General features: G+C 33.2%; 1 protein-coding gene across 1 annotated transcript in view; it reads left to right on the top strand.

Annotated features, from left to right (window-relative positions):
• Window positions 1–19,128, top strand: part of GFAT (putative glucosamine-fructose-6-phosphate aminotransferase) — a 28,459-nt gene extending 9,331 nt beyond the window's left edge. The window contains exons 4-11 of the mRNA XM_088219597.1: window positions 3,332–3,477; window positions 10,717–10,881; window positions 15,995–16,352; window positions 16,434–16,684; window positions 16,769–16,883; window positions 17,922–18,177; window positions 18,268–18,436; window positions 18,870–19,128. Of these exons, the coding sequence (XP_088075723.1) occupies window positions 3,332–3,477; window positions 10,717–10,881; window positions 15,995–16,352; window positions 16,434–16,684; window positions 16,769–16,883; window positions 17,922–18,177; window positions 18,268–18,436; window positions 18,870–18,953 (1,544 nt within the window). The 3' untranslated portion in view covers window positions 18,954–19,128. The remainder of the gene's footprint in view (window positions 1–3,331; window positions 3,478–10,716; window positions 10,882–15,994; window positions 16,353–16,433; window positions 16,685–16,768; window positions 16,884–17,921; window positions 18,178–18,267; window positions 18,437–18,869) is intronic.
• The last annotated feature ends 7,023 nt before the right edge of the window (window positions 19,129–26,151 follow it).

Genomic DNA, 26,151 nt, shown 5'->3' with positions numbered 1-26,151 from the left:
ACTAGAATCAGTCATTCATTTGTTTAATGAAAAAATAAGACATCTTTTACCTGATTCAGCAAAAGTAGTGGCTGGTGTGCATTCTTTCAAAAATTCTTGAAAGTGAGAGAATCTTGCATATTAGTCAGCTGAAACCATAATAGTTTTCTCAGAAGAGGAGCTAGTAGTAGTAATATTCACAATTTGTGTTCTCTAATTCTAATTCTATAATTTTTTGCATTACTGCTTCGTATGTCCTTGCTGATGACATGAATAACAAATAATATTACTTGAATCATTATACCAACTATCCATTACTCTGTTTTCTCCTCTGTTATTATTTCTTCTTCTTCCTCTAGTAGCAAGAACATTAGTATGTTTATTAAGTGTAGCAGTCTCTGTACATAACACTCTACTGAAAATTTCTCTAAGAGATGTGATCTCGGAACCAAATAGGATTTGAGATTTAGCATTCTTAAATTCAGATAGAAAACTAGCCAAGAAACTCATTATGACAATCTGCTCTCTCTGTATTTGTTGTACCTTGATGTCAGTAATGAACGAAAAAAGTACATTAAACTTCTCACATATCTTTTTAAATTTCAACGGGAAAAGTACATTAAACTTCTCACATGTCCTTTTAAATTTTATAAATGACCTCATTCTCAACACGATAGAAAACCTTAAAAATATCATACATGCAGAACACATTTCATTTGGCTAAATAGAGAAACTCTAAATAATTCATTAGTTTCTAACAAACTCATAGTGATTAGTTAAGCCAATTACTTCACTATCGATCGAATTTCTAATATGCGGAAATAACTGTGCATCATCTCTTAGTCAGATTTGTCTAGTTCCATAAGTGAGAAAGTCTTTAGTCAAGTGATCATACTTATCAATACTGTGTAGATAAACCTTAATAGTTTTGCTCTACTCCAGATAATTTGTATCATTTAATTTATGCTCAGTGATATTTGACATGACCGAAATTATCTCACTCATCGAAAGTTTGTTATCACTCATTTTTAACTCAAGAATATCCACAAATTATCACTCAAAAATACCCAAACACAGCAGTTAAAAACACACTAAAAACACTGCAAATATACTAGCAAATTTGAAAAAAAAAGAGTAACTCTTCACGCACGGCTATCAACAACCCTACCAGAATCTTACTACCAACCATTGGAGCTTCTGGACTGTTGCATGCACAGCAACCAGAGAGCCACGCGCCGCCGCTGGAGTTACACGCGCTGCAGTTAGAGTTACACGTGCTGCTGCTTGAAACCATCAAATAACCTTCTTTCGGTTGGAAATCACCACAGAACTCCAATGTCAGCTCTAATCCAGAATGACACTTGCAGAAAAGCCCCAAATCGCGCCGGAGAGCAGAGAATCGTTTGTTGTCGCGTGGTCTGCTCTGATCGCGCCTTTTTCCTCTTTGGCCTTTTGGTTTCGTGCATAGAACTAGATGACCGAACTCCTTTGTTGCTTCTATCCTCGAATGGGAACCCAACACGCCTGGGAATGCTCTCTTCCGGCAATCTCACTGCACGCAGCCTCAAACGGCCGCGCAAACCGCTTCCTCGGCTTCTCTCACGCATACTACCATATTGGCCACACTCTGAATTGGCCAGAGATATGTGATTGTCTTTCTCCGGTGCCGGGAATGAGTTATTCAACATTTTTTTTGGCTTGATTTAATTTGACCCCTAAAACCCTAACCCTAATCCTAACCCTAACATTAGTTCTGATATCATGTAAGAATTAGGAAAATGAATACTGAATATTTACTTATGTTTTATTGAAATAAAAGTAGAGATATATATACTTGTAAACGGATTCATATATGATAACCAACATAAAGTCTTTTAATAATTTTCTTCCTAATTATGCTTACATATTTGCGAAGATAATTATATTATTATGTACAGAGAATGTTCTATAATATTTTAATAGGGACAGATACAACACCAAGTCCTAATGATTTTTATATATCATTCCTACAAAACTGTTGGGAGTCTGTGAAAAAGGATTTATTCAAAGTTTTTCAAGAATTCTATATGGATGGGATGATAAGGATTAACATGAAGTCTACCATTGTAACTGTTATTTCTAAAAAGGCCTGGTTCATTAGTGTTTTTGATTTTTGTTCTATTAGCATTATGACCAGTATTTATAAAATTATTACCAGGATTTCCTCTGTGGTTAGGCAAGGCGTTTGGAAACACTGGTTTTGCTAATTTGATCACTCTGTTGCTGGAAAAGATCCTTGATTCTTCTCTCATCACTCATGAGGTGGTCAAAGAGATGACTAGGCAGAAGCAAAAAAGTCTCATTCTTAAATTAGATTTAGAGAAAGCATGTACTATGGTTAATTGGAGCTTCTTGGATAAGTTTATCGGCAGAAAATGTTTCAGGTTAGATAGAGAGGGTGGATTTGGAGATGTTTATCTTCTGCTATGTTCTCGGTTATTGTTACTGAAGAACTAAAAGAATGGTTTATAGGTGAGAGAGGAGTGAGACAGAGTGATCATCTCTTTCCGTTCTTATTCACATTGGTGATTGATGTCTTATTTTCCGTTCTTTATAAAAAGAAATAATGGCCTTCGCTTCTTTCTTAGTTTTATTTTTTTCAGAATTTAAATACAGTAACAAATATATAATTTAAGTGGCATGATAGGCTGAAATAAGGCAACCTGAAACCTTATGATGCTGTGACAATGTTCTGGAACCAAAATGCTTTTTCTATTGCTTGTGGGATCTATATCTTTTTACATATGACTTTAATAAGTTCAAGTAGTGTCTCTCATATTGCTGCAACATCAAACAGCAAAGACTAATTTGCTAAAATATTCGAACTAACTACAGCAAAAATTTGCTCGAAAAATATCTCCTATATTTTGTCTCTATTACTTATTCAATTCTATATCTTGCACTTAATACTTGTTCAAAATCAAAATTCTAGAATACAGAGTACAGCTGTTAATAGAGAAAATTAGAAAATTGTAAAGAGATGGAACTCTATAAACAGAATTGGAATGAACGAATTGCAGGAAACATGTATTTCATAGGCATGTATTAAATATATGAGAGTATAATTAACTTTAACTTTGTTTATCAACATTGCTTGTTTAGCACGGTTTATAATCTGTTAAAAAACAAGGGAATTATACAATTTTCGAAAATAAAATGATATTTTCTTTTAGTCGGGGTCTAGTTTAAAGGGTATTTATGTTACCATTTTATATAATTAAGGTCATTGCACTTGAATGTTGTCCTCTTCACATAAAACTCAATATCTTTAAATGTGATCGATAATGCTAACCTGGAAATTACATTATTGCAGGTGACCAGACTGTCACATTTAGTCAAGTTGTGCTTGAAGTTATGAGGCATCTTGAGGGGGCCTATGCTCTCATCTTCAAAAGCCTACATTATCCAAATGAGTTAATTGCATGCAAACGTGGCAGTCCATTGCTCTTAGGTGTCAAGGTAAGTTGCATAAACTAGTACACTAACAATTTCAAGTAAAGAATTTGCAGTTTTATTCAACAGTGGTTTGATTTCTTGAGTACTTTCTCATGATAGCCATTTAACTATATACTGGAGGAAAATATCATTTCAGTATGAGCATATGAAATTGATCAGTATTCAAGTTATTTTTCATCTTTAAGCTTCGTCTAATCAGTATTATTGGCTTTGCATCTCTTTGTGCTTTGTATTTGTTAAGAATTATTTAATTATATTCTATAGAACATTACAGTTCTATATATACAGGTTTTTTAGGACGAAAAAAGAAATGAACAATTAATTACAAAAAATCTAATTATCATCTTTTTAACATTTTTTCTCAAATTGGAGAAAAAATGTTGTCCACCTCCAGGTTACTAATAAGAGTTCGGAATGTTGGATTGTTTACACCTTTAGTTAACTTGTTAATTGAGAATTGGTGGACATATATGAGATATTATGCTTTTGTCAAGTTTTTTTTTTTTGATAAAATTGTCTGTCACTCTTGATGTACTTGGTCTGATCATGTTTGCATTGGATTATAAGCAATTTTATGGCTGACTTGTGGTCATAATATAGGTGTTTAGTATTTTCTTACTTAATTCTAAAATTTTCTAATTTTTTTTAATTCATAATAATTCACATAATCTTTGTACTATTTTCAAAAACTTTGGTTCTGCATGATCTCACAACTACATTTTGTTTCTCTTACTTCTCTAAGTGGCTATGTTGCCTTGAAAGAAGGTATAATAGCATGTAGTAAATCTTCTGTTTACAAACAATTGCGTACAATTTTTATCAATATAGACTTTTAAGAGGAATTTGTCCTTCTAGGAGCAATTTTTCATTCTTTTTGAATATAATTCTTTTTCTTAATGACTATTTTAAGTATTGTAATATTCTATAAGCTATTTATAGATGCATTTCTTTCGAATTATGCATGAATTAACTTATAACATTTATTGCATAGTTGATTTTTGGTCTCATGTGAGATAGGTAGATTAATCTCCCAAGTAATCTCTCATACATTTTCTCATTTACTGATGTATCTTCTTTTACTATTCTTAGTTTATGATTAGGATCAACAAAATTGCTAGTTGGTTTGCGTATTGGCTTGGCAGTGTCTTTTAACAAGTCACGAATATATTTCTATTAAGAAATAAAAATTTCTAATTTAGAACATGCTACATCAATTCTCAGAAAATATTTCAGCTTGCTTAGTGTCTTAATTGTGAATTCTTTTATTCAACATTTTCTTAGTATAATTGATGTTTTTCATTATTTCCTGTTATAATGATATTTATCAACGTATATTAGGAGAGCTGTAACTCACCCTATCTTTGAGTGTTTGATGAACAAAGTGTGATTTACTTGAATCTATTTGAATTCTAAATCTATTACCGCCCTTGTGAATCTGCTAAATCATACCCTTGGCTACTATTTTAGTGCATATAATGTTTTCTTTAGTTTACGTACCTTATTTACTCATGCTTTTCTGTCAAAGTCTAGTGGAATATTTATGTAGATTTTTTCTTCTAAATCTTCATGCAGGAAGATATATTTTACATCAGGCATTTATAATTGCTAGTTAAAGTTGACAGCTAATGATAATAAGATTCGCAGAGTGCCAATCTCGACTATTAGTACAAATATCTCTTGATAGTCTATTCTACATGTCTGTTTATAGTTTTTTGCTATCAATCTCACTTTATACCTCCCGATTATCTCATTTAGTTTACATTTAAAAATTTGTTTACATTCTACTGGTTTTTTTGCCTTTGAGTATATCCACCATTGCTCAAGTTTACTTTTTTTTAAGTGCCTTCATCTCTATATTGATAACATTTTTCTATTTTTTGTTGGATAATGTCTCAGATATTGTGTTAGGGACATATTAATTATTTAAATTTGTGAGGACCTTTAGGTAGATCCACCATTTCTGAAGTCTATTTTTTTCAAGTACTTTCATCTTTATATTGATAATATTTTTTTATTTTTTATTGGATAATGTCTCAGGTATTGTGTTAGGAACATATTAATTGTTTAAATTTGTGAGAAAAGTTTTATGGGTTCATGAACACTTATCAAATGACACAAATTGCGAAATAAAATGCAGAGGATATTTAGTGCATTCTTTACCTTTACAAAGTGTGATAAACATATCATTATTAGATGATTGTGTAAGTTTTCAGGGACTTACCTCAATTGCAGGATCAAAGTCAGATTCTTAACCAGTCTTAACTTGGTACCTGACATCTTCTTCCTTGTATACACCTGAAAAATCTAAAGAATGGTGTGATCTCTTGAGATGATGAATTTTTTTGTGATTACGAGTTTTTGATAGGTTCCAGGTATTCTCTTGCAGTGATGTTTTTGAGGTGCATGACAAAGGTGGTAGATTAAAATTTATTAAGAATTCTATATCTTTATCTTTTAATATAGGCTCCCTTGAAGATAAGGATATAGATAATATGAGATTTTTGTTAAATAAATGTGACGTCCGCAGACATATAAAATTTTTAAGTTGGCGAATAGTACTCCAGAAATAAACATTTCAAAGCACAGAAATCAAGTTTTCTTCTTTGGTGGAAACACATATTATCAAAAGCAACATACTTTAATATCCGAGAGATCAGATGGTTTGTGACACTTATTGATAAGTAAAACTGTTGAAGTGTTTCAAGAAAATTTTTGAAATTAAGAACATTTGTAGGCCATTGATTAATAACGTATGTGGCAGTAAGAATGATTTTGCCCTAATATTGTTCTAGGAAGTTACTTTAGAAATGAAAAACTTTGGTAGTAGTTAAAAAGTAACTAGTCTTGCGTTCCGCTATTCTGTTTTGTTGTGGAGCTTGAACGCAAGATGATTCATGAAAAATTTCTTCCTGATCAATGACAAAAGTTTGTGATTGAAAAAATATTTTACATTATAGGTACAAATTTTTTTTACGGATGTTTTAAATTGAGTTTTTTTTATCATATTGCAAAATTAGGATGTGATATAAGTAACCTTAAATTTGGCTTTAAGTAAAAATAGTTAGGTGATTTTAGTGCAATTGTCAAGAAGTGACACCAACCACTGAGCTCCAAAAATATTAAGTGTGAGATGGTTCAGAAATATAAAGGGAATGTTACATGCTTATATTTTGCAAATTCACAAATATCACAATGTGAATTTTCATATTTTGTATTTTTTAACAACAAGAGAAATATAACCTTTAAAATGGAGAAGGAAGGCTGCCCAAGCCTCTTATGGTGGAGTCAAATCTTGTGTATGAGACCGTGGTAATAACAGAGATGACTCTCTTAGGTGTATTCAAGTAGTAGAGTTCGTGTCTAACTTCAGCATATCTAATTATCTTCTTCAAATTCTAATCTTGAAAGTCATCATGAGAAGAGTTAAGTGTTACTTCACAATTAAAGTCGTGTGATAATTTAGTTATTGACATAAGAATAATGCACAATCTGGGAACATGTAACATATTTTTTAGGAGAAGAATATGACTAAGTTTCATGTTCCCATTGTCTGTAACAGTATTTAAAAAACTATCTACAGTGACAATTTTCTTATTACTTGAATAGGTAACATATATATGAAAAAACTTAGAAGTATTGATATATGATTAGTTATTTTTGAGCTTAAAATTCATGAATTTTCAAAAGTTTTTTTAATGCATTCAAACTGTGTGAAAAAGAAAGTGTACGTAAATGTTTTATTAGGTGTGAGTTGCGCCGGAGACAAGCTAGGGTTCTAGACAAAAGGCACGAGCTAGGATTGTGGCAAATAGATTAGTGGCCAGCATGCACGCATTTGTGCATAGAGGATCGCGACAGAAACGAGTTAGAGCTTTGTCTTCATTTGCTTTGGAATGTTTAGAAGGTGTCATGTCTATGGGTCGCGTTTGGTCACAACTCAGTATGGCTTGTCAAGTTCACTTGTGTTTGATGAAAACGACCGAGAGGATTATGTGCGGCTTGACTAGAGCGATTGTGAAGTTGCTTGCATCTGATTGCAATTAAGGCAAGCAAGAGAACTGTGTGCGGTGGCTGTGGCGAATTAGATCTAATAATGACGGGTGATCTTGATGGAGATGGCCAGCTACAATGTCAGCTTGTGGTAGAGGTGGCTGGTCTGTGGTGGTTGGCAATGGAGGTTGGCCCCTCTAGAGCTTTTTTGTTTTGACAATGAAAACTGAATAGAGTTCGTAAAAAAGTCTAAGATTTCTTAACCTAAAGTTTGACATGTTAAGAATAGTTTGATTTTACAATTCTATATATATAGGTTTTCTAGGACAGAAAAAGATATAAGCAATTAATTACGAGAGTGTAATTTATCCTTACCTTTAACCTAATTTACCATCTCTTTAACAATGTTCTTTCTGTTCTTGTTCTTCTTTCTCTCTTAGAATTTCCTCATGAAATTTTTGCTATATGTACGCATAAAATCTTGTGAAATTTAGTACACAGATTTGATAATCATGAGTTGTGCATGATTGATGGTGCTTGTAGGGTTTTAATCTAATGTCCATATCTATTATTGGAAGATTGAAGTACAATTCAGTCATATATCATCTTGTACTTTTTAAGGGTAAATTTTTCTATATTATAGACAATCATGTGTCTATATCTTTCTGGATAATTTAAGAATTTGAAGATATTTGCAAATTTCTTTAACTCTAGAAAGACAACTCCTATTATTCTTCTTGCAAAGAAGATACTTATCGGAGGTTCCACTTCCAGATTCATTGTTCTACTTTCTCACATGTGCATTGATTTAGACATAACTGAACTTTCTTGTAGTTTTAGAAAAATTAAAACAAAGGTTTGTTTTGACGAAAAAAACTATCTGTTAGTTATCAAATGTGCAATGATTTCCTTTCTCATCCTTTCTCCAAAAAATGAAAGGACCAACTTAACAACTTTAGCAAATTCAAATTGAATCTGCTCCTTTATTAGGGTAGAATGATTTGCATGATCACTTTCTGTTCTAAGGCAAAGATATCTGTTTGGAGGTTGTCATTGTCAACTAGGCAAAAGTAATTGGAGGCTATCATATATTGATATCTTGCATTTTGTCTTTAACATGGTAGAAAGATACCTTCTCCTCTCTCTTAGTATTTTCTTTCTCTAAACTATCCACTTTTTCTATAAAAAGATCTATTTGAGGCAATTTTTTAAAGGACAGCAAACTGCAATAGATGTTTATTGGCCTATACATGGGTGTAGGAAAGAGTATCTAATCTCCAAAACCTTCATCATATAAGAGCATCATCTCCTAGTTTTTATGAGTTGCATCCTCTAGGGTTTTGAGCCTCACATTACAGCAATGTTGCCATAAATTTTTTGTAGTTTCCTCTCCTGCCTACCGGACATGTTGAGACAGAGAAGTCGATTCCCAAAGATGAACGTGGTGGTAGCAAAACTGTTGGATCCTTTAACGATACTCTTTCTCTCTTAATCAGTTTAATTAAATGGCATGAGATAACTGCTTTGCTTGGTCGCTAACTAAGATCATCCAACTTTGGTCTTGGACAATGGTTGCTAGCTAAACTCCTTGCTGCTCAACTTACAAAAAACTCCCTGACACCTTGTCTCAACTCTTCATTGGCCTACATGACCTGCTCATCAATATCCATCTTCTCCACATAGTTGATACTACTATTGTGATTTGCCATATTGTGGATAAACTTAATATTTCTACCCCCCTCCTTAATCCACTTGGCTCTTGATTTCTAACTCCAAGAAATCTCCTTGATTTACAATCTATTTCCCAATTCAAACTTCAATGTCCCTAGGGCCTAATATTCAGATGACAAAATATTTTTGCCATCATTTCCATGAATTGCCTCAATGTCCTCTAATAAAACTGCGTGTGTATATCTTCTCTCTGCACCTCCTCCTTGCACTAGAATTTGATTGCAGTTCACATAGTCTTCAACTTGTGAGCAATCTAAAGCTGACGTTACCATCCACCATAGATCCCCTCCACCAGTTACCAATCTTATCACAGAAAGCATATCTTTCAACCATTTATTCTCAAATTTGAATGGGTTTTTGGACTCTACTTAATTCCCTCTGCTTCAAGACATTTGGGGAAATGGTCCAATATAGTTCGTTGCAAAAACTTTTGGCATATACCCTTTTGTTTGCATTTGCCATGAAACTGACGCCTTGAACTTGTCAATCCATACATGCCAGGTTCAGTCTCTAGTTAGATCAAGTTCATTTACCTCTAATGAGAGATAAATCCATTAAATCTAGTCAATCAAGAGTCTCTTTGAATTCATTTGCACATGCTCTCGAAAAGTGTTCCCTGGACCCTTCAAATCTACTCAGCACCATGTTAAAGTCTCCTCCCACAATCCATGGAAGACCCCGTTTTCGTTTACAGTTGTCAAAATCTTCACAAAGTGAGCTTCTCTCCTGCCCTTCTGCTATAGACCCTTGTGAATACCCATTTCCTCTCACTTCTACAATTTTTGAATAGATATGATATAGAACTCCCCCAACATTACCTCCTCACGTTTTAGATACCCCACATTCCATAAAATTATGACATTTTAGTGATGAATTGTGTTGATTCTTTAAATGTGGTGATGTCACCTTTTTGAGTCAAACAACTCCTTTCTTCATTGAGTTAAATAGCATGACTAATCCTCATTATTTCTTTTGGAAGAGAAATCTCTACTGTTACCGAAGCTTTTAACATTGGCCTAACTAGTAGGTTTGATTGTCCCACTTAGCAAGTTTATACTTGATGCTTTCAACTGATAGTAGAGAGTCATGAAAATTCACATTCTGCATAAATATGCTATCATCTCCCAATCTTTCCGCAAATAACTCTAATTTACAATTGCCTTTCGAAAAGGTAAACATTCTTTCTTTACAAGGCGTCATAAGTTTGAATCGGATTGTAATCCCGTATGTGTTTTTATTTATAAGTAATTTTTATTTTATTATGATTGGTGTTTGTATCTTACCTAATTAATAAATTTGTAAATTTACTTAGAAAAATGAATCTCTATAAAACATAAATTTATCACCTATGAAATCTTTCATAGAAGTATGAGCTTATTGCTAGACCATCTATTTTTCATGTTATACTAAATCATACATTGTGCAAATGAATTTCTCTTGTCTGATATCGATTGATTACATTATTCTTTTTCTCTATTTTGTACTTGTGTTAATATAGTTATTGCCTGACTATAATTTCAGGAGTTAAACGATGAAAAAAGTAATGGATCTACATTTCAAGATGCTAAGTTCCTCTACAAGAATTCACATCCTAAGGAACTTTTTTTATCAAGTGATGCAAATGCTCTCATTGAACATACCAAAAGAGTTTTGGTGATTGAAGATGGTGAAGTAGCTCATATTAAGGTACTTATTTAACTTGATATGTATATCTTCTAATAAGAAAAAGTATTTATTTTCTTAAGAACCCCCACTTCCTTCCAAAGAAACTAAAAAACAAAATCACGTGCCTTGAGTTCTTAGTCAACAGAGGCAAAGAACACCTTACCAGGGGTGAGGATAGGGCTTCTTTGATATGATGATTAATACACTGCAATCTTCAAATACGAGAGGCATAAACCTTCGAATGACAGAGCCACTATTAAAGGGTCTATCAAAGGTTGTGGAGTGTATTTGGTGTATTTCCAAGAACCAGAAATTGAGAGCATGAAAAATAAAGTGGTTAGCCTTTGAGGTGGCAGAGATGTGGAATTGTTTAATCTTCCAGTGGTTGGAACTGGTAAAGTTTCTGTTTTGGGATGATAGAAAGCGAGAGTCGATCAATAACCATAAAGGATTGGTGTTTATCTATTGTGAGTTCAGGTCTAGGGGCTCGGTTGGTTCCTGAAATTTGCCGGTTTTATGGTAAAGGGAAGATAGTGATTGATATCTGTTTTCTGTCTCAAAGAGATAAATCTTTAAGTTACCTGTATCATATATGGCGAAAATTCTGTTTAAGGAAGCTCAAATCATTGAAGGGAAATTCAGTGTTTCCATTTGTTTAGGCTGAAATTACCAAAAGAATTGTATAAGAATGTAATTTAAAATTACCTTTGTTTTAGATAATTTGTAATATAAAAATAATCAAGTCAATGAAACCAATGAAAACACATCTTTTAGCTTTTAGATTCAGTTTGGATCGAAAGTTATTGCATACACAGACATACAGTGTACAACCAAAAACTATCAATGGAAGAATTGCAAGTAGCCAGGTTGTAGGATTTTTTTTTTTTCAAACATTGTAAATGTGTTTGAAGTTTCAAAACTTGAGATGACATTCTGTTTTATCGAGTAACAAGCAGTTAAAAGGGCATTACCTGAGATGTATTTAGGAACATTCACCGAGAACATTTTGCTCAGGTAACTTCAAGTATGTATTTTCTCTTGGCAATTTCATTTTGTTGTGGTATGTCACAGAAAATTGAATGATGAATAACGTCCTTTTTTAAAAGAAAATTTTTCAAAGATTTGTTCAAACATTGAGTTCCATTATCTATTCTTAGGATAGCAATTTTAGTTTCGAATTGATCTTCAATCATAAGTAAAAATTCTTCAAACCATTGTTCAACTTCAGATTTCTTTTCCAACAAATAAATCTAACATATTCTTATGTGGTCATCAATAAAAATCGTAAACTATTTTTTCGGAAAGTGTTTTAACCTTATATAGGGATGAAACATCATTGTGAAACAAATATAATGGTTTTGATGCAAAATATGGTTTTAGGGGAAATAAAACATGATGATCTTTAGCCAAATGACAAGACTCGCAAGGAAAATTTTTGAACAAACCAATCCCGTTAAACAATTTAGGAAATAAATGTTTGAGATATGGAAGTTAGGATATCCCAATCTCCTATATCATAACATAACTCATGATAAACAAAGGCCAAATGATTACTACCTAGTGTCTGTGCTGTTTTATTCCCGGAAGCTAATTTCATCAATGTTGTACAGTCCATTTATTTTTCTAGAAATTCCAAGCATTTTTGTTTTTTTTTTTTTCAGAAAATGTGTTAACCTTATATGGGGACAAAACATCATTGTGTAACAAATAAAATCGTTTTGATGCAGAATATGCTTTTAGGGGAAATGAAACACGATGATCTTTAGCCAAAGACAAGCCTCACAAGGAAAATTTTTGAACAAAGCAATCCCCTTAAACAATTTAGGGAATAAATGTTTGAGATATGGAAGTTGGGATATCCTAATCTCCTATACCATAACATAACTCATCATAAACAAAGGCCGAATGATTACTACCTAGTATCCAAGCTGTTTTATTTCCGGAAGTTAATTTCATCAATGTAGTATGGTTCATTTATTTCTCTAGAAATTCTAATCATTTTTTTTTCCAGAAAGTGTGTTAACTTATATGGGGATGAAACATCATTGTGAAACGAATAAAATGGTTTTGACACAAAATATGGTTTTAGGGGAAATGAAACACGATGATCTTTAGCCAAATGACAAGCCTCACAAGGAAAATTTTTGAACAATCTAATCCATTTAAACAATTTAGGAAACAAATGTTTGAGATATGGAAAGTTACAATATCCTAATCTCATATGCCATAACATAACTCATCATAAACAAAAGTTGAATGATTACTACCCAGTATCCGAGCTGTTTTATTCCCAGAAGCTAATTTCATCAAAGTAGTGCAGTCCATTTATTTCTCTAGCAATTCCAATCATTTTTTTTTTCGGGAAAGTGTTAACCTTATATGGGGACGAAACATCATTGTAAAACAAATAAAATGGTTTTGAAGCAAAATATGGTTTTACGAGAAATGAAACACAATGATCTTTAGCCAAATGACAATCCTCACAAGGAAAATTTTTGAACAATCTAATCCCTTTAAAAAATTTAGGAACTAACTGTTCAAGATATGGAAAGTTAGGTTATCCTAATCTCCTATATCATAACATAACTCATCGTAAACAAAGGTTGAATGATTACTACCTAGTATCTGAGCTGTTTTATTCCCGGAAGCTAATTTCATCAAAGTAGCACAGTCCATTTATTTATCTAGCAATTCCAATTGGTTTCCCTGAGCTTATGTCCTGAAAATCACTATGAGAAGGAAGAAAAAGAATGGAACATTCAGAGTCTTGACAATTTTCTGACAAAGAGAAGATTGCCGGCAAGTTTTGGAACATGCAAAACTGATTTGAATTTGATTTTTCCAGAAAATTTAATATAACTTTTGCCTGCAATGGGTGAAAATCTACCATCAGCTATTCTAACTTTTTCAATACCAGAACATGGATAGTATGAACAAAACATGCTAGAGCAGCTTGTCATGTAACTAGAAGCCTCTAAATAAATGATCCAAGGACTGACTCTTGTAAGAACCGAAAGTACTACAGGATTACTATGTAAATGTGTGAGAAAACCAACAGGAGCAGTAGGTGAAGAGCATAATTTTAGCAATTTAAGAAGATGATCTAATTATCTTTGCTAAAGGGAGAGGCTTAGGCCTCATTTTCTGCATGATTGCCTTGTTCAAGGACTTGTTTCCCTTATCATTAGGTGGTCTACCATGCAGTTTCTAGCAATTCTCTTGGGTATGGTGTGATTTGCCGTAGTAGTCAAGACTGCAGATTGTTTTCTTCTCCTCCACCTTGGTTTTGAGGCATCCTATGATTGATTTGGGCTTCAAGAATTGCTAAGGCTGATCCTTTCACAGAACTGGTTGCATTAGTAGCTTTTTTTCCCAGCATCACATGTCTGCAGTTTTTTCTCTGCGTACTTCAGCAAATAGCTCGCCTATTGGAGGCAGAAGATTGCTTCCTATAATCAGCCACGCACCTAGTCAAACTCGACATTCAAACCTGTAAGGAACTTGAAGATTTGGCTGACATTTTCAACCCAATATTCAAACCAGTAAGGAACTTGAAGATTTGACTGGCATCCACCATCTTTTTATAATGGTTGCAGTCCTCCGATGATTTCCATTTGTAATCATTGAATAATTCATGGTCCTGCCAATTTTTTTTGGGAATTAAAATGTTTTGTCATAGAATCCTCAACTTGGCAAATTTCTCCAGGTCACTGTTAACTCATATAATTGGGATAGATTTCTAAGGTCAGAATACATGTGTGAAACATTGTCCCAGAGGTCTATGGAGTAATAAAGGTAGTTGGCTCCAATGTCCTCAGCCACGGAATTGGCTAGCCATGTCATCAACATTGAGTTTTCAGCGCCCCAAATGACATAAGCTGGGTCCTTCACGTCTGACTTCACAGCATCTCCCTCAAGGTATCCGATCTGGCCTCTTCTGTTGATTTACGTGCAGACAGATTTGACCATGTAGAGGAAGTTTTGCCATTTAGTCCCATTGTGGACCTGAAAACAATGAGATTTAGATGGCTTTAGGGTGATTTGAGGAGGATCTGAGATGATGGTGGCTAAAAGGTGTCACACGTGATTTCAGACATTTCTAGGACCAAGAGGCAATTCAAACCCTATAACTTTTTCTGCTCGGATACCATAAAGGTAGAGAGAAAATATAGAATTGGTTAAACGAATATTACACAAAAGTTAAAAGATTTATAGATCCCTTATAGGGTACAAAAGAGGAAATAAATATTCCAAATTAAGAAGAAAATAACTACTGATTCCTAAAACCTCTATCATAGAATACACTCCATTATTACAGAATACACTACACAATTACATGGATCTTGGAAATCTTCTAATGAACATTAATGAGGAGTAAACAGAAGTAAAGGGATCTCATATCCCAACTCACTATGTTACAGTCTTGGCTACTTTTATGCTTTAACAGAGCCTCTCTTATATGGATATCAGATGTATATTGAGTAGAAATTGATCCTAAACAACACAGGGAACTAAATCAAGATAAAATATATGTATAGATTAAATATGAGATATACCAGAAAACAAATCCTCAAGAGGAGATCAAATAAAAATTTCCAGTTGGAATTAATAAAATCCATAAGTTGTGCTTAAATTTCTATTTAAAAAAAAAATAAGTTGTGCCTAAATTTCTGAAAACTACTAACATTTCCTAACTAATGCTAGTTACAAAAAGAAATATTTAAATTGCATAAGGTATACAGAGATATTTCTTAATACTAAAATTCTTGAAATGTAGCTTCTTCTTCTCGATACATTTCAGACTTCCTTTTGAATGACTAATAATAACGTTTTTCAAGCTTTTTACACAAGATAAAGGTTCTATATGGCTATTTTTTTCCTTGTTTTTCCAACTACTTCCTATTTGAAGACAAAATCTCAGGTTCAGTTTATTTATTTGTTTTATTCAAATTTTTGGAAGTAGTGTGTAGCAAACAACAGTCTGAGCGTAGTTAATTGAATGCTGAATCAACAGATAGCTTGCTGCAGTGATTAAAATATTTCAGCTTCTAAGCTTAGTTGATTATTTCAGGATTATGTTTCAATCCTCAAGCTTATCACTTCCTTTGCTAGTAATCTTAGTTTATCTGTTCAGGATGGAGCTGTGTCAATACTCAAGTTTGATAATGATAAGGGAAGACATGGTGGTCTTTCTAGACCAGCATCAGTACAACGTGCATTATCTGTTCTTGAGATGGAGGTTGAGCAAATTAATAAGGGAAAGTATGAACATTACATGCAAAAAGAAATTCATGAACAGCCGGAATCTTTGAAAACCACTATGAGGGGGAGGCTTATACGTGGCGGTTCCAGCAAAGCAAAGACTGTCCTTTTGGGTGGACTGAAAGATCACCTAAAAACAATAAGGCGGAGCCGACGGATTGTTTTCATTGGTTGTGGTACAAGTTACAATGCTGCACTAGCTGCACGACCCATCTTGGAAGAGCTATCTGGTAATTACTGCTTTTCTAGTGGCAAATACGTTTTGAATGGTTTAACATTTTCTTTATTAACGTAGTTTGCCTTTTTATTAGGCGTTCCTGTTACTATGGAAATTGCTAGTGATCTGTTGGATCGGCAAGGTCCTATATACAGAGAAGATACTGCAGTTTTTGTTAGTCAATCAGGTGAAACTGCAGATACATTACGTGCTCTGGAATATGCTCTGGAAAATGGTGCATTATGTGTTGGCATAACAAACACGGTTGGCAGTGAAATAGCTAGGAACACACATTGTGGTGTACATATAAATGCTGGAGCAGAAATAGGTGTAGCAAGCACCAAGGTAGGAAATTGTGCCCATAAAATCTTCCTTTTTCTTTTAAATTTTGTTTTGTTGTTTCATAATGTCGATCTTGTTATTTACCAGGCCTATACAAGTCAAATAGTAGTGATGGCTATGTTAGCTCTAGCTATTGGGGGTGATACAATTTCTAATCAGAAAAGAAGGGAGGCCATAATAGATGGCCTATTTGATTTGCCCAGTAAGTTCCAGTCCTCTTACATATATATGTATGTGCTTTATGTTTATTCCATGCAAGGACTAGGAATCCATCTAATTTTCTAATTTTCATTTCTTATACAAATATGATACCATAAAATATATGTGGTATCTAAAAACAAAAAAAAAAAAACAGAATTATAAAAATAAAAAAAAATGGAATGGGCCTGAAAATAATAATGTTATCTTAGAATGTTTTTCTAGAAAATTTATGATGGAGTTCTGCTTGCATATATATGAGAGTGTGGGCATTCTACTCAGGTGGGACCTACACCTGCAAATTTTTCTTTCAGTGCCTTAGTCATCACCCCTCTATTTAATTTGTTCTTTACAAGCACTTAGGTGGATTGAAGTTCCTGTTATCTCTTTGTGTATATTGCAGTAGTATTAAGATGCAGACAATGCTTTGGAAAGTTTGTTTTTGCTGGTTTTTAGGGTACTACAGCTCGAAAGTATTGCCAAGGTCTTCAAATATCATTTTTTTAATATCTCCTGATACCGTGACGTTGTTGTTGCTGTTTTTTTTTCGTTTTTTTGCTTTTTGTTTTTCTTTTGGGCTTTAGTTTGGTTTAAGATTCAGGTTTTTAGGTCCCTTTAGCTATTTGGCGAAAGGGTCAGTAGTTATCTTGTGTTATATTTAGGTTACTTTTGGGTTTTCTATTTCCTATGCTGCAAACGGGATATATGTCCTCCTATTATGAACTTCTGTTTCTGTTTCTTTTACTAGTATTTCCTTTTACAAAAGACTGCATATCCATATGCATAAATAAATAGAGATACATATCACGCAGTACATTTACATGCATATATAGCTGTTATATATATAACTATACATACATATAGATATATGAGTGTGTGCATATACTTGTGCAGACATGCGTATTGGCACTCAATACCCACATATGGATGTAAAAATTGAAAATTGAAAATCATCTTTATGTGGCAAATATAGCCAAGTTTTTTAGTGCTAATATTGATTTTTTGAAGTACTTCACGTCCATATCTTTTTATTTTTTTGCAGATAAAGTCAGAGAAGTACTAAAGCTTGATGAGGAGATGAAGGATCTTGCAAAATTATTGATTGCTGAGCAGTCACTTCTTGTGTTTGGAAGAGGATACAATTATGCAACTGCTCTAGAGGGAGCTCTAAAAGTAAAGGAAGTTGCACTTATGCATAGTGAAGGAATACTAGCTGGTGAAATGAAACATGGTCCTTTGGCACTAGTTGATGAAAATCTCCCTATTGTTGTGATTGCTACTCGTGATGCATGCTTTAGGTTGGTGCTGCTGTAAAACCTGTTATTAAAACACCTTCGCACTGTACTTCTGTTTTTCCATAACTTTGTACTGACTTATTGTTGCTACAGCAAACAGCAGTCAGTTATTCAGCAGCTTCATGCTCGCAAGGGTCGTCTAATAGTAATGTGTTCCAAGGGGGATACTGCATCTGCATGCCCTGGTGGATCTGGTCGAGTGATTGAAGTTCCTCAGGTCGAGGATTGCCTTCAACCTGTAGTCAATATAGTTCCATTGCAGGTATTTTTAAAGGAACGTTCACTGAATTTATTTAGATACTGGTGTAGTCTTGTACACTGTATAACAATGATATATTTTGGATGCTTGTCTTACTTTTCTCACCTCTCTTGTTTTTCTTTTTCCTATCAAAATTTTTTAACACAATCTATAGAGGGAATAGTTAAATAAACCAGATGATTACTTTAGATATTGGTGCAGTAACTTTTCTTAGCACATGGGACATGCACACCACTTAACTCTAGGTGCATCAAATGTTACACAGTTATGACATTTAGGATTGGTTAAATTATATAGGGTTATTTTTTATTTGGTATGACTATAACTAAGTCCATTAACTTTTGAAAGTAACAATCTAATACTTCCATCAGTTTATCATAGACGTACATTAGGTTACTTTTTGTTTGTAATTGACTTTCCTTTTGTTTGATGGCAGTTGCTGGCATACCATCTCACAGTTCTAAGGGGTTATAATGTTGACCAGCCGCGGAATCTTGCAAAGAGTGTGACAACCCAGTAGATGAAAGGTTGATTGCCAAAACTCGAACTCTAATAGTGGCGTAGAAAACTCAAGTGCAGAATCATTGGGATTGTTTCATCCCTTTGGTTTTCACCTGGTATTCTTACATATGAGATATTGTAGAATTCATCCTCTGTAAATTATTAAAAGTAGTTAAAATACTTATTTTAACTGATCTCTCTCTTCACACACACACACACAGAATGTCTTTCTCTCTCCCCCTCGCTCATGCTGTTACTTTGGCAGGATTTTGGGTTGATTGAGTATTGAATCAAATACAAATGAATAGAAATGGGAAGTCCAAATAGAAATGGGAATCAAATACTAAGAGCTTCTCTTTCTTATAAAAATGAATAAGAGAAAACGGAAGATGTTTTGAGAAAAAATTTAGTCCTAAGAACGGAGTTGTAGTTAGTTATGAGGGTGAGGGTAAGAGGAGAGTGCTTTGTGTTGTAGCGGAAAGTTTGTTGAAAGGATCAGACGTAGAGTCATTAGGTTATTCAAAACAAAGGCTAAAATTTCAAATAATAACATTGAATTATATTAAGTTATATATAAAACTGTTACAAATAAGTTCTTTTATAAAGTTTGTAATAAGAGCACAACTAGAAATATAGAATTATAAGAAGATAAGAATAAGAAATGGAAAATATTAAAAAAATTAAAAAACTAAAATAAATCTTAAACTTGAACTAGACCAAAAATAATGAAATAATAACACTTAAAATTGAACTAGGGATAACACTTAGAATTGAACTAGAAAAAGTGTGTTGCGTCAATCCTCTCCTTTTAAAGAAAATTTATTCCCAAGTTTTATGGTTTGCAAAGAAAACTCATCAAGAGGATAGTAGTCGAAAATATCAGCATCATTAGAAGTATTGGAGATATTCATATTGGCAGAAAGATCAATCTTATAAGTATTATCCCTAGTTTTCTGAAGAATCCAAAAGGGACTAGTCTTTTTATACTTAAGGTTGTTGTAAGAACTTATTGGAAATGATGTTTGTGATGATAAACCATCACCAACTCACCTTACTTTGAACACCTTTGATGCTTGTGTCGATTTGCAATAGTCTTATAATATAACTTCGCATCTTTCGAATTTTGTTTGACTTCCTGGTGAACCTGTTGTACATGGCTTAGCAAATTCCTCTACATTAGGATTGGTATCAGTAAAAAGAGGAGGTCAAATGAAATCAACTGTATGTTTTAGAGCATTAGTGTAGAAAACTTCAAAAGGAGGCTTGTTGATAGAATGGTTGGGCATGCTGTTGAAGGCAGACTCAATATGTGGAAGGACAGTATCTCATTTCTTTGGCTTGTCACCGCAAAACTATCAGCCAAGGTTGTGATTAGCTAATTCAATTTGCCCATCAGTCTACGGATAACTAGTATTACTATACTTCAAAGAAGTATCAAATAATCTCCACAAAATCCTCTAAAAATAACTTAAAAATTCCACATCTCGGTCAAAAGTAATGGGACGGGGAACACCATCCGAACAACAATTTTTCCAAAGAACAAGTAAACTCCGTAAGAAGCATCTGCAGTTTTCTTACAAGGACGCAAACCATTTTAGAGAAACGATCAACTATAACAAATACCAAACCAATACCTTGTTGAATCCATGGCAAGTCAAGAACAAAGATCATAGTCAAATCTTGTCATATTGTCTCAGAAATAGGTAGAGGTGTATAAAGAGTGGTATTTTGAGCTTGTCATTTGTGATTTTGACAGATAGGGCATCATTGAACATAACTTCCTATATCCCTTTCAAGTTAAGGCCAGTAAAATCTTTCTTCCACCAAGGTAATTGTTTTATCTCTACCTGCATGCCTAGCATGCAATTCCTTATGGACTAAATATTCATGTAAATAAGAGCGAGGAATACATAATTGCATAGCTTTGAACAAAAATTTCACCCTGAATCATGAAATTAACAACAAACTCATTATTATTGCCTCGTGCCCAGAATATTACCAAAGTCCTCACCATCAACATAAATATCCTTCAAGTAATCGAATCCCATGATCTTAGTACTAATTGTAGCTAATAAAGAGGCTCGTCGACTTAATGCCCCAAGTACTTCATTCTATTGACCAAATTTATGCTTAATAACAAAAGTAAATTTCTGTAAGGAAGTAATCCAACGAGTACATATCCTAGTTGGACCAAACAATGCTCCCAATACTTTAGAGCTCGAACTACTAGATAAAACTCAAGTTCATAGGTTGTCCACTTTTGACGGGGTTTACTAACCTTTTTGCTAAAGTATTCCACTAGGTGACCTTCTTGAGGCAAAGCAGCTCCAATTCTGGATGTTGATGCATTACCATCAACTTGATATACCTTCAGAAAACTTGGATTTGTGAATAAAGGTGCATTATACAATTTTACTTTAATCAAATCAAAACTGTCTTCTTGAGCCTTTCCCCTTTGAAACTAGTCCTTTTTTCCAAACAATTGGTGACAAGTGCCATAATAGTGCTAAAACCTCTAATAAACTGCCTTTAAAAGGTAGTTAAGTTATGGAAACTTTGCACCTCTCACTATTGTTTTAGGGGTTGGTCATTCCTAAATTATCTTCACCTTGGCCTCATCTACCTGTTTATCATTTTTTTTCCCACAATAACATGATAAATAAGAGATGATAAGTCATAGAGCTATACTTCTTAAGATTGATATATAGTTTATTAGCCAGTAAAACAATAAAGACTTCCCTGAGATGTTCCAAATGCTTATTTGCATCTTTTTATTAGATAAAGATATTATCGAAATAAATCACCACAAATTTGCCAATAAATAGGTCGAGAACTTGATTCATGTTGCATTAACATATTTGGTGCGTTAGATTACCCGAATAATATTACTAGTCACTCATAGAGGCCATCTTTGGTATTGAAAGCTATCTTCCACTCATTACCAGGAAGGACTGATACGGATTTGGTGATATCCACTTCTTAATTCAAGTTTCGTGGACACTATAACACCTTATAACCTGTCAAGCATATCATCAAGGTGTGGAATAAAGAAGCGATACTTGATTGTTATTTTGTTGATGGCACGACTATCTACACATTCGTCAACTACAATCTTTTTTAGGAGTTAGTAACGTATGAATTGCCCAGGAACAGATATTCTCACGAATCAATCCTTTATCTAACAACTCATTAACTTCTCTATAATTCTTCATGCTTAGAAGGACATGTAAGGCAGTGTGGCAGATGAGATAAACTTGCTCCAGGCATCAAATTGATGCGGTGCTGAATATTTCTCATACGAGACATTCATTAAGTAACTTGGTAGACATAAAAGCAAAATCAGAAATTAGTTCCCGAACTCTAATGGGAATTTCTTCAGTTGATGTCTAGTTGACTTTTAACAACTAAGGGTACCATAAAATTTGACTCTTTGATCTGCTCATAGAATCCCAAACCCATATAGTAGTGAAAAATAGACTATCTTATTTTCTAACAGGATTACCATCCTTGGTTGGAAACTATAGTGCTAAAACAAACTTCTTATCATGCTACCAAAAGATAAAAGTGTTATCTTAGCCATTATAAGTAATGTCAACAGCATATTGTTATGGTTTTCCTAGGAGAACATGACTAACGTCCATATCTACCACGTCACAAACAATTTCATCATTATAGTACTTCTTGATCGAGAAAGAGACTTTGCAAATTTCCTCTATTTGAATTTCTAATCCTTTCATAATCCATATGATCTTGTATAGAGAAAGATGTTTCTCATTTGTCAAGTTTAAAGCTTTCACCAAAGCTTTTGAAACCACATTCTCTCTACTGCCACTAGCAATAATCACATTACATACTTTATTTCAAATAGTACACCTAGTTAAAAATATTTTGTGTTGTTGAGAATCATCTGGCTTCTTCAGAACAAGTAATATCTATTGAACAATGGATACCACATCTTATCTGACATCTCTCTTTTAATTTCAACACCTTCATAAATATATTCTTCAAACATTTATTCTTCTATACGACCTTCTTTAGCAGAGTTAATGGTTCACCTATTTAGGCAATTGATCGAAAGATGACCTGTTTGGTTGTAATTGAAACATTTCTCGAGATTAAGACTGTACATAAGGATCATTATTGGTTCATTGTTGCAGTTGATTTATACCTTGAGTACTAGGACGCATGTGGCCAAAGTTCCGCCTCATGTTTGTGTTGAATTCTGGCATGAAGAAACATCTTTCACAGTGTAATCACTACTACCAGAAACAATTGAACCCTTTGAACCGAAAGATTCTTCTTGACTTGGTCGTCTAAAACTGTGTTGTAAGGTCATCCCAAAGACCTATTAATTTGATTTTCCACCTGCATGTCAAATTAACTGCATCTGGCAAGATTCAAACACTTTTAAGAGCAAACAATCTTGACTCGCAAGCTTTAAGCCTCTAATATAGTTAGCAATTAATTGATTCTCTGTTTCTAATAAACTAACACAGGTACTTAAATGAGAAAATTTTTCCGTGCATTCATTCACAATACAAGTAGCTTGCCTATAATTTTAATATTATTGACACAAAAATTGCTTATAATATGAAGATAAAATTGCATTTGCAATAACTACTTCATCTCCGAACACATTTTTTCCCCTGTGGTGTTGACGATTAGATTGAAGTTGTTTACACCAAGCAGAGGAGCCACCTTTCAATTTGTATGCCATAAGCTTTACTTGATTTTTCTATGCAATATTCAAATAATCAAATAAATTTTCAACAATATAATTCAATCGAAAAAAAATGATTTGTTTCCCTAGGGTTTCACACGAACCTGTTAGCCCCACACAAGAATGACTGGCCATTTTTTGTCTCGATGTCAGTGGAGTCGAAGCTGTCAGAGTCATGTTATTCATTGCACAAATTTGGTCGCTGTTGTTCAGGTTCGCATCTTCCTTGGGTAGATAACGCAGCTAACATCTGAGTTACCTGCTGAAGAGTTTTGTTGATTCTATTGAGTCTTTACTCGATACGTTCGAACCTTTATTCATTGTTGGTGGCTTTTTGTCCACTAGAGCTATCTTTCTTGTCCACTAGAGCTATCTTTAGTCATTAGATTGAGGTGAAAATCTTTATTCTAAAACCAATTTTGGTGTAGTGGAAGTTTTATTTGAAAAGATCAAATGTATAGTACTTAGGAATTAGAAATCATAAAAAACTAAGAATCTAAACTAGAAATAGAAAATGCCAAAGAAATTAGAAACTAAAATAAATCTTAAACTTGAACTAGAAAAGAAAATAATAAAATAATAATACTTACAGTAGATCTAGAATAAAATTTATATTATATCAATCTAATAGTGGAAGGTGTGGAGAAGGAAAAATGAAGGCTTACAAGGATTTGTTGTTAGTGTAAATCAAATCTTAAATATAAGATAGAACAATAATTTATCTTCACTTAGAGATATTGTTATATTCGGAGCAACTTGAGAGTTGGGAGGGTTAATATTCAGGCGATATTGGATTATCTTATTGCTATGATCGAGTAGAAGAGCTTACTTTTTGAAACATTGGTTCGTCATTTACTACAGCATATCATGAGCCATTAGAAGTTTTTCTATATATGCAATTCCGTGACAGTTAAATGGTTGGAAAGTTGCTCAAGCTTTAGGCAAATGGTCGGATGAGAATTATGAGAGAGTTATAACAAATAGATGGTCAGACCAAATGACGACATTTTGAGATAAGGTCGAAAAGTTCATTACCTCTCTTAAAGAATGGGAGCTAGCTGAATAGGGGCATATAGTGTCTCAAATTTCATATGTTAAAGTTGAGTTAATGAAGTTGCAGAGGAAAGAGCCAAGTGACAATAATGTAGCTATAATTAAAAAAAAAAAGGAAAAAAGAAAAAATGGGAGTTGAATTCATTGTTAAAGAAAGGGGAATTGATGTGACATTACTGACCAACGGTTTATTGGTTAAATTTGGAAATAAAATGCAATATTTTTCCATACTAAAGCAAATGCCAAGAGAAAAGAGAAAGAAAGAGGAATATTTCTGGCAAAATTAAAGATCAACATGGTGATTAGTTAGATGAAGGACTCAGATAAAGAATACTTTCTTAGAATATTTTGAAGGGATGTTTGCATATATGAGGATGGTTGACTTGCATGCAACTTGTGCTTGATTATGTGGAGACCTGGGTAGCTCTTGATATGAATACTTGCCTCCATGAACCTTGTTTTCTCGAGGATGTTTATACTGACTTGAAGCAAATTCCCTCATCAAAAGCTTCAGGTAAAAAAAATTGCATGCTTCCTCTTTTTTTTAATAAAAAATTTTGGTCAACTACCAAAAATGATATAGTTTCTTTTGTGCTATAATGTTTAGATACTTTGGGCCACATGAAATTTATTAATCATATATTTTTCACTTCAATTATAAATGTTATAGAACTAAATTTTCATTCCAATTAAAGACCTATTAGCCTTTATCATGCCATCATAAGGATTATTAAAAATTGCATTGCTTAATAAGTTGAAATTAGTTCTTCTTGATGTTATACATGCTTCCCATTAAGCTCTTATATTAACCAAATTGATCATTGGCAATGCCTTTATTACATAATAACTATTTTATTACTTAGATTATAATAAAAGTCTCTATAACGTATCATTTACTTTCAAACTAAATATTAGTAAGACCTATTAAGGAATACTCCCACATCAAATAATGGTGAAATTGCATATTTATGAAATTTTTACTTAATTAATTTTGAAATATATTACAACCATTTCATACTTGGTGTTTATTAATGGAAAACCTTCACAAGTTTTCCATCAAGGGAGGAGTATTCTCTAAGGTGATCTTTTTTCTCTTCATCTATTTACTTTATGTGTGTAGATTTCTCGGTTATGATTAGACATGTAGAAAAAATTAATACTCTTAATAGGGTTTAGATCTATAAAAAATTTTAAACAAATCTCATTTATTATTTGCTAATACGATAAATACATTATTGCATACTTGCAGAAATATGAAAGAGCTTTGGGTTAAGCCATCAATTTTAGGGAACCAGTTATTACTTTGTTAAATGACTATTCAGGGTTATTAGGACTCGATTAAAAATACATTGGGATTAATGTTATTGATTCTCATGTTAAGTCCCTGAATATGCTATCCACTATTATAAGATCTGAGATGTTTTATTGTGAAAATAATAACAAA

The sequence above is a fragment of the Carica papaya genome, chromosome 1 (assembly GCF_054855325.1).
Source record: "Carica papaya isolate Zhongbai chromosome 1, ASM5485532v1, whole genome shotgun sequence".
In the NCBI taxonomy this organism is placed as follows: Eukaryota; Viridiplantae; Streptophyta; class Magnoliopsida; order Brassicales; family Caricaceae; genus Carica; species Carica papaya.
Note: the sequence above shows the minus strand (reverse complement) of the source record. Positions and strands in the feature narration are given on the sequence as shown.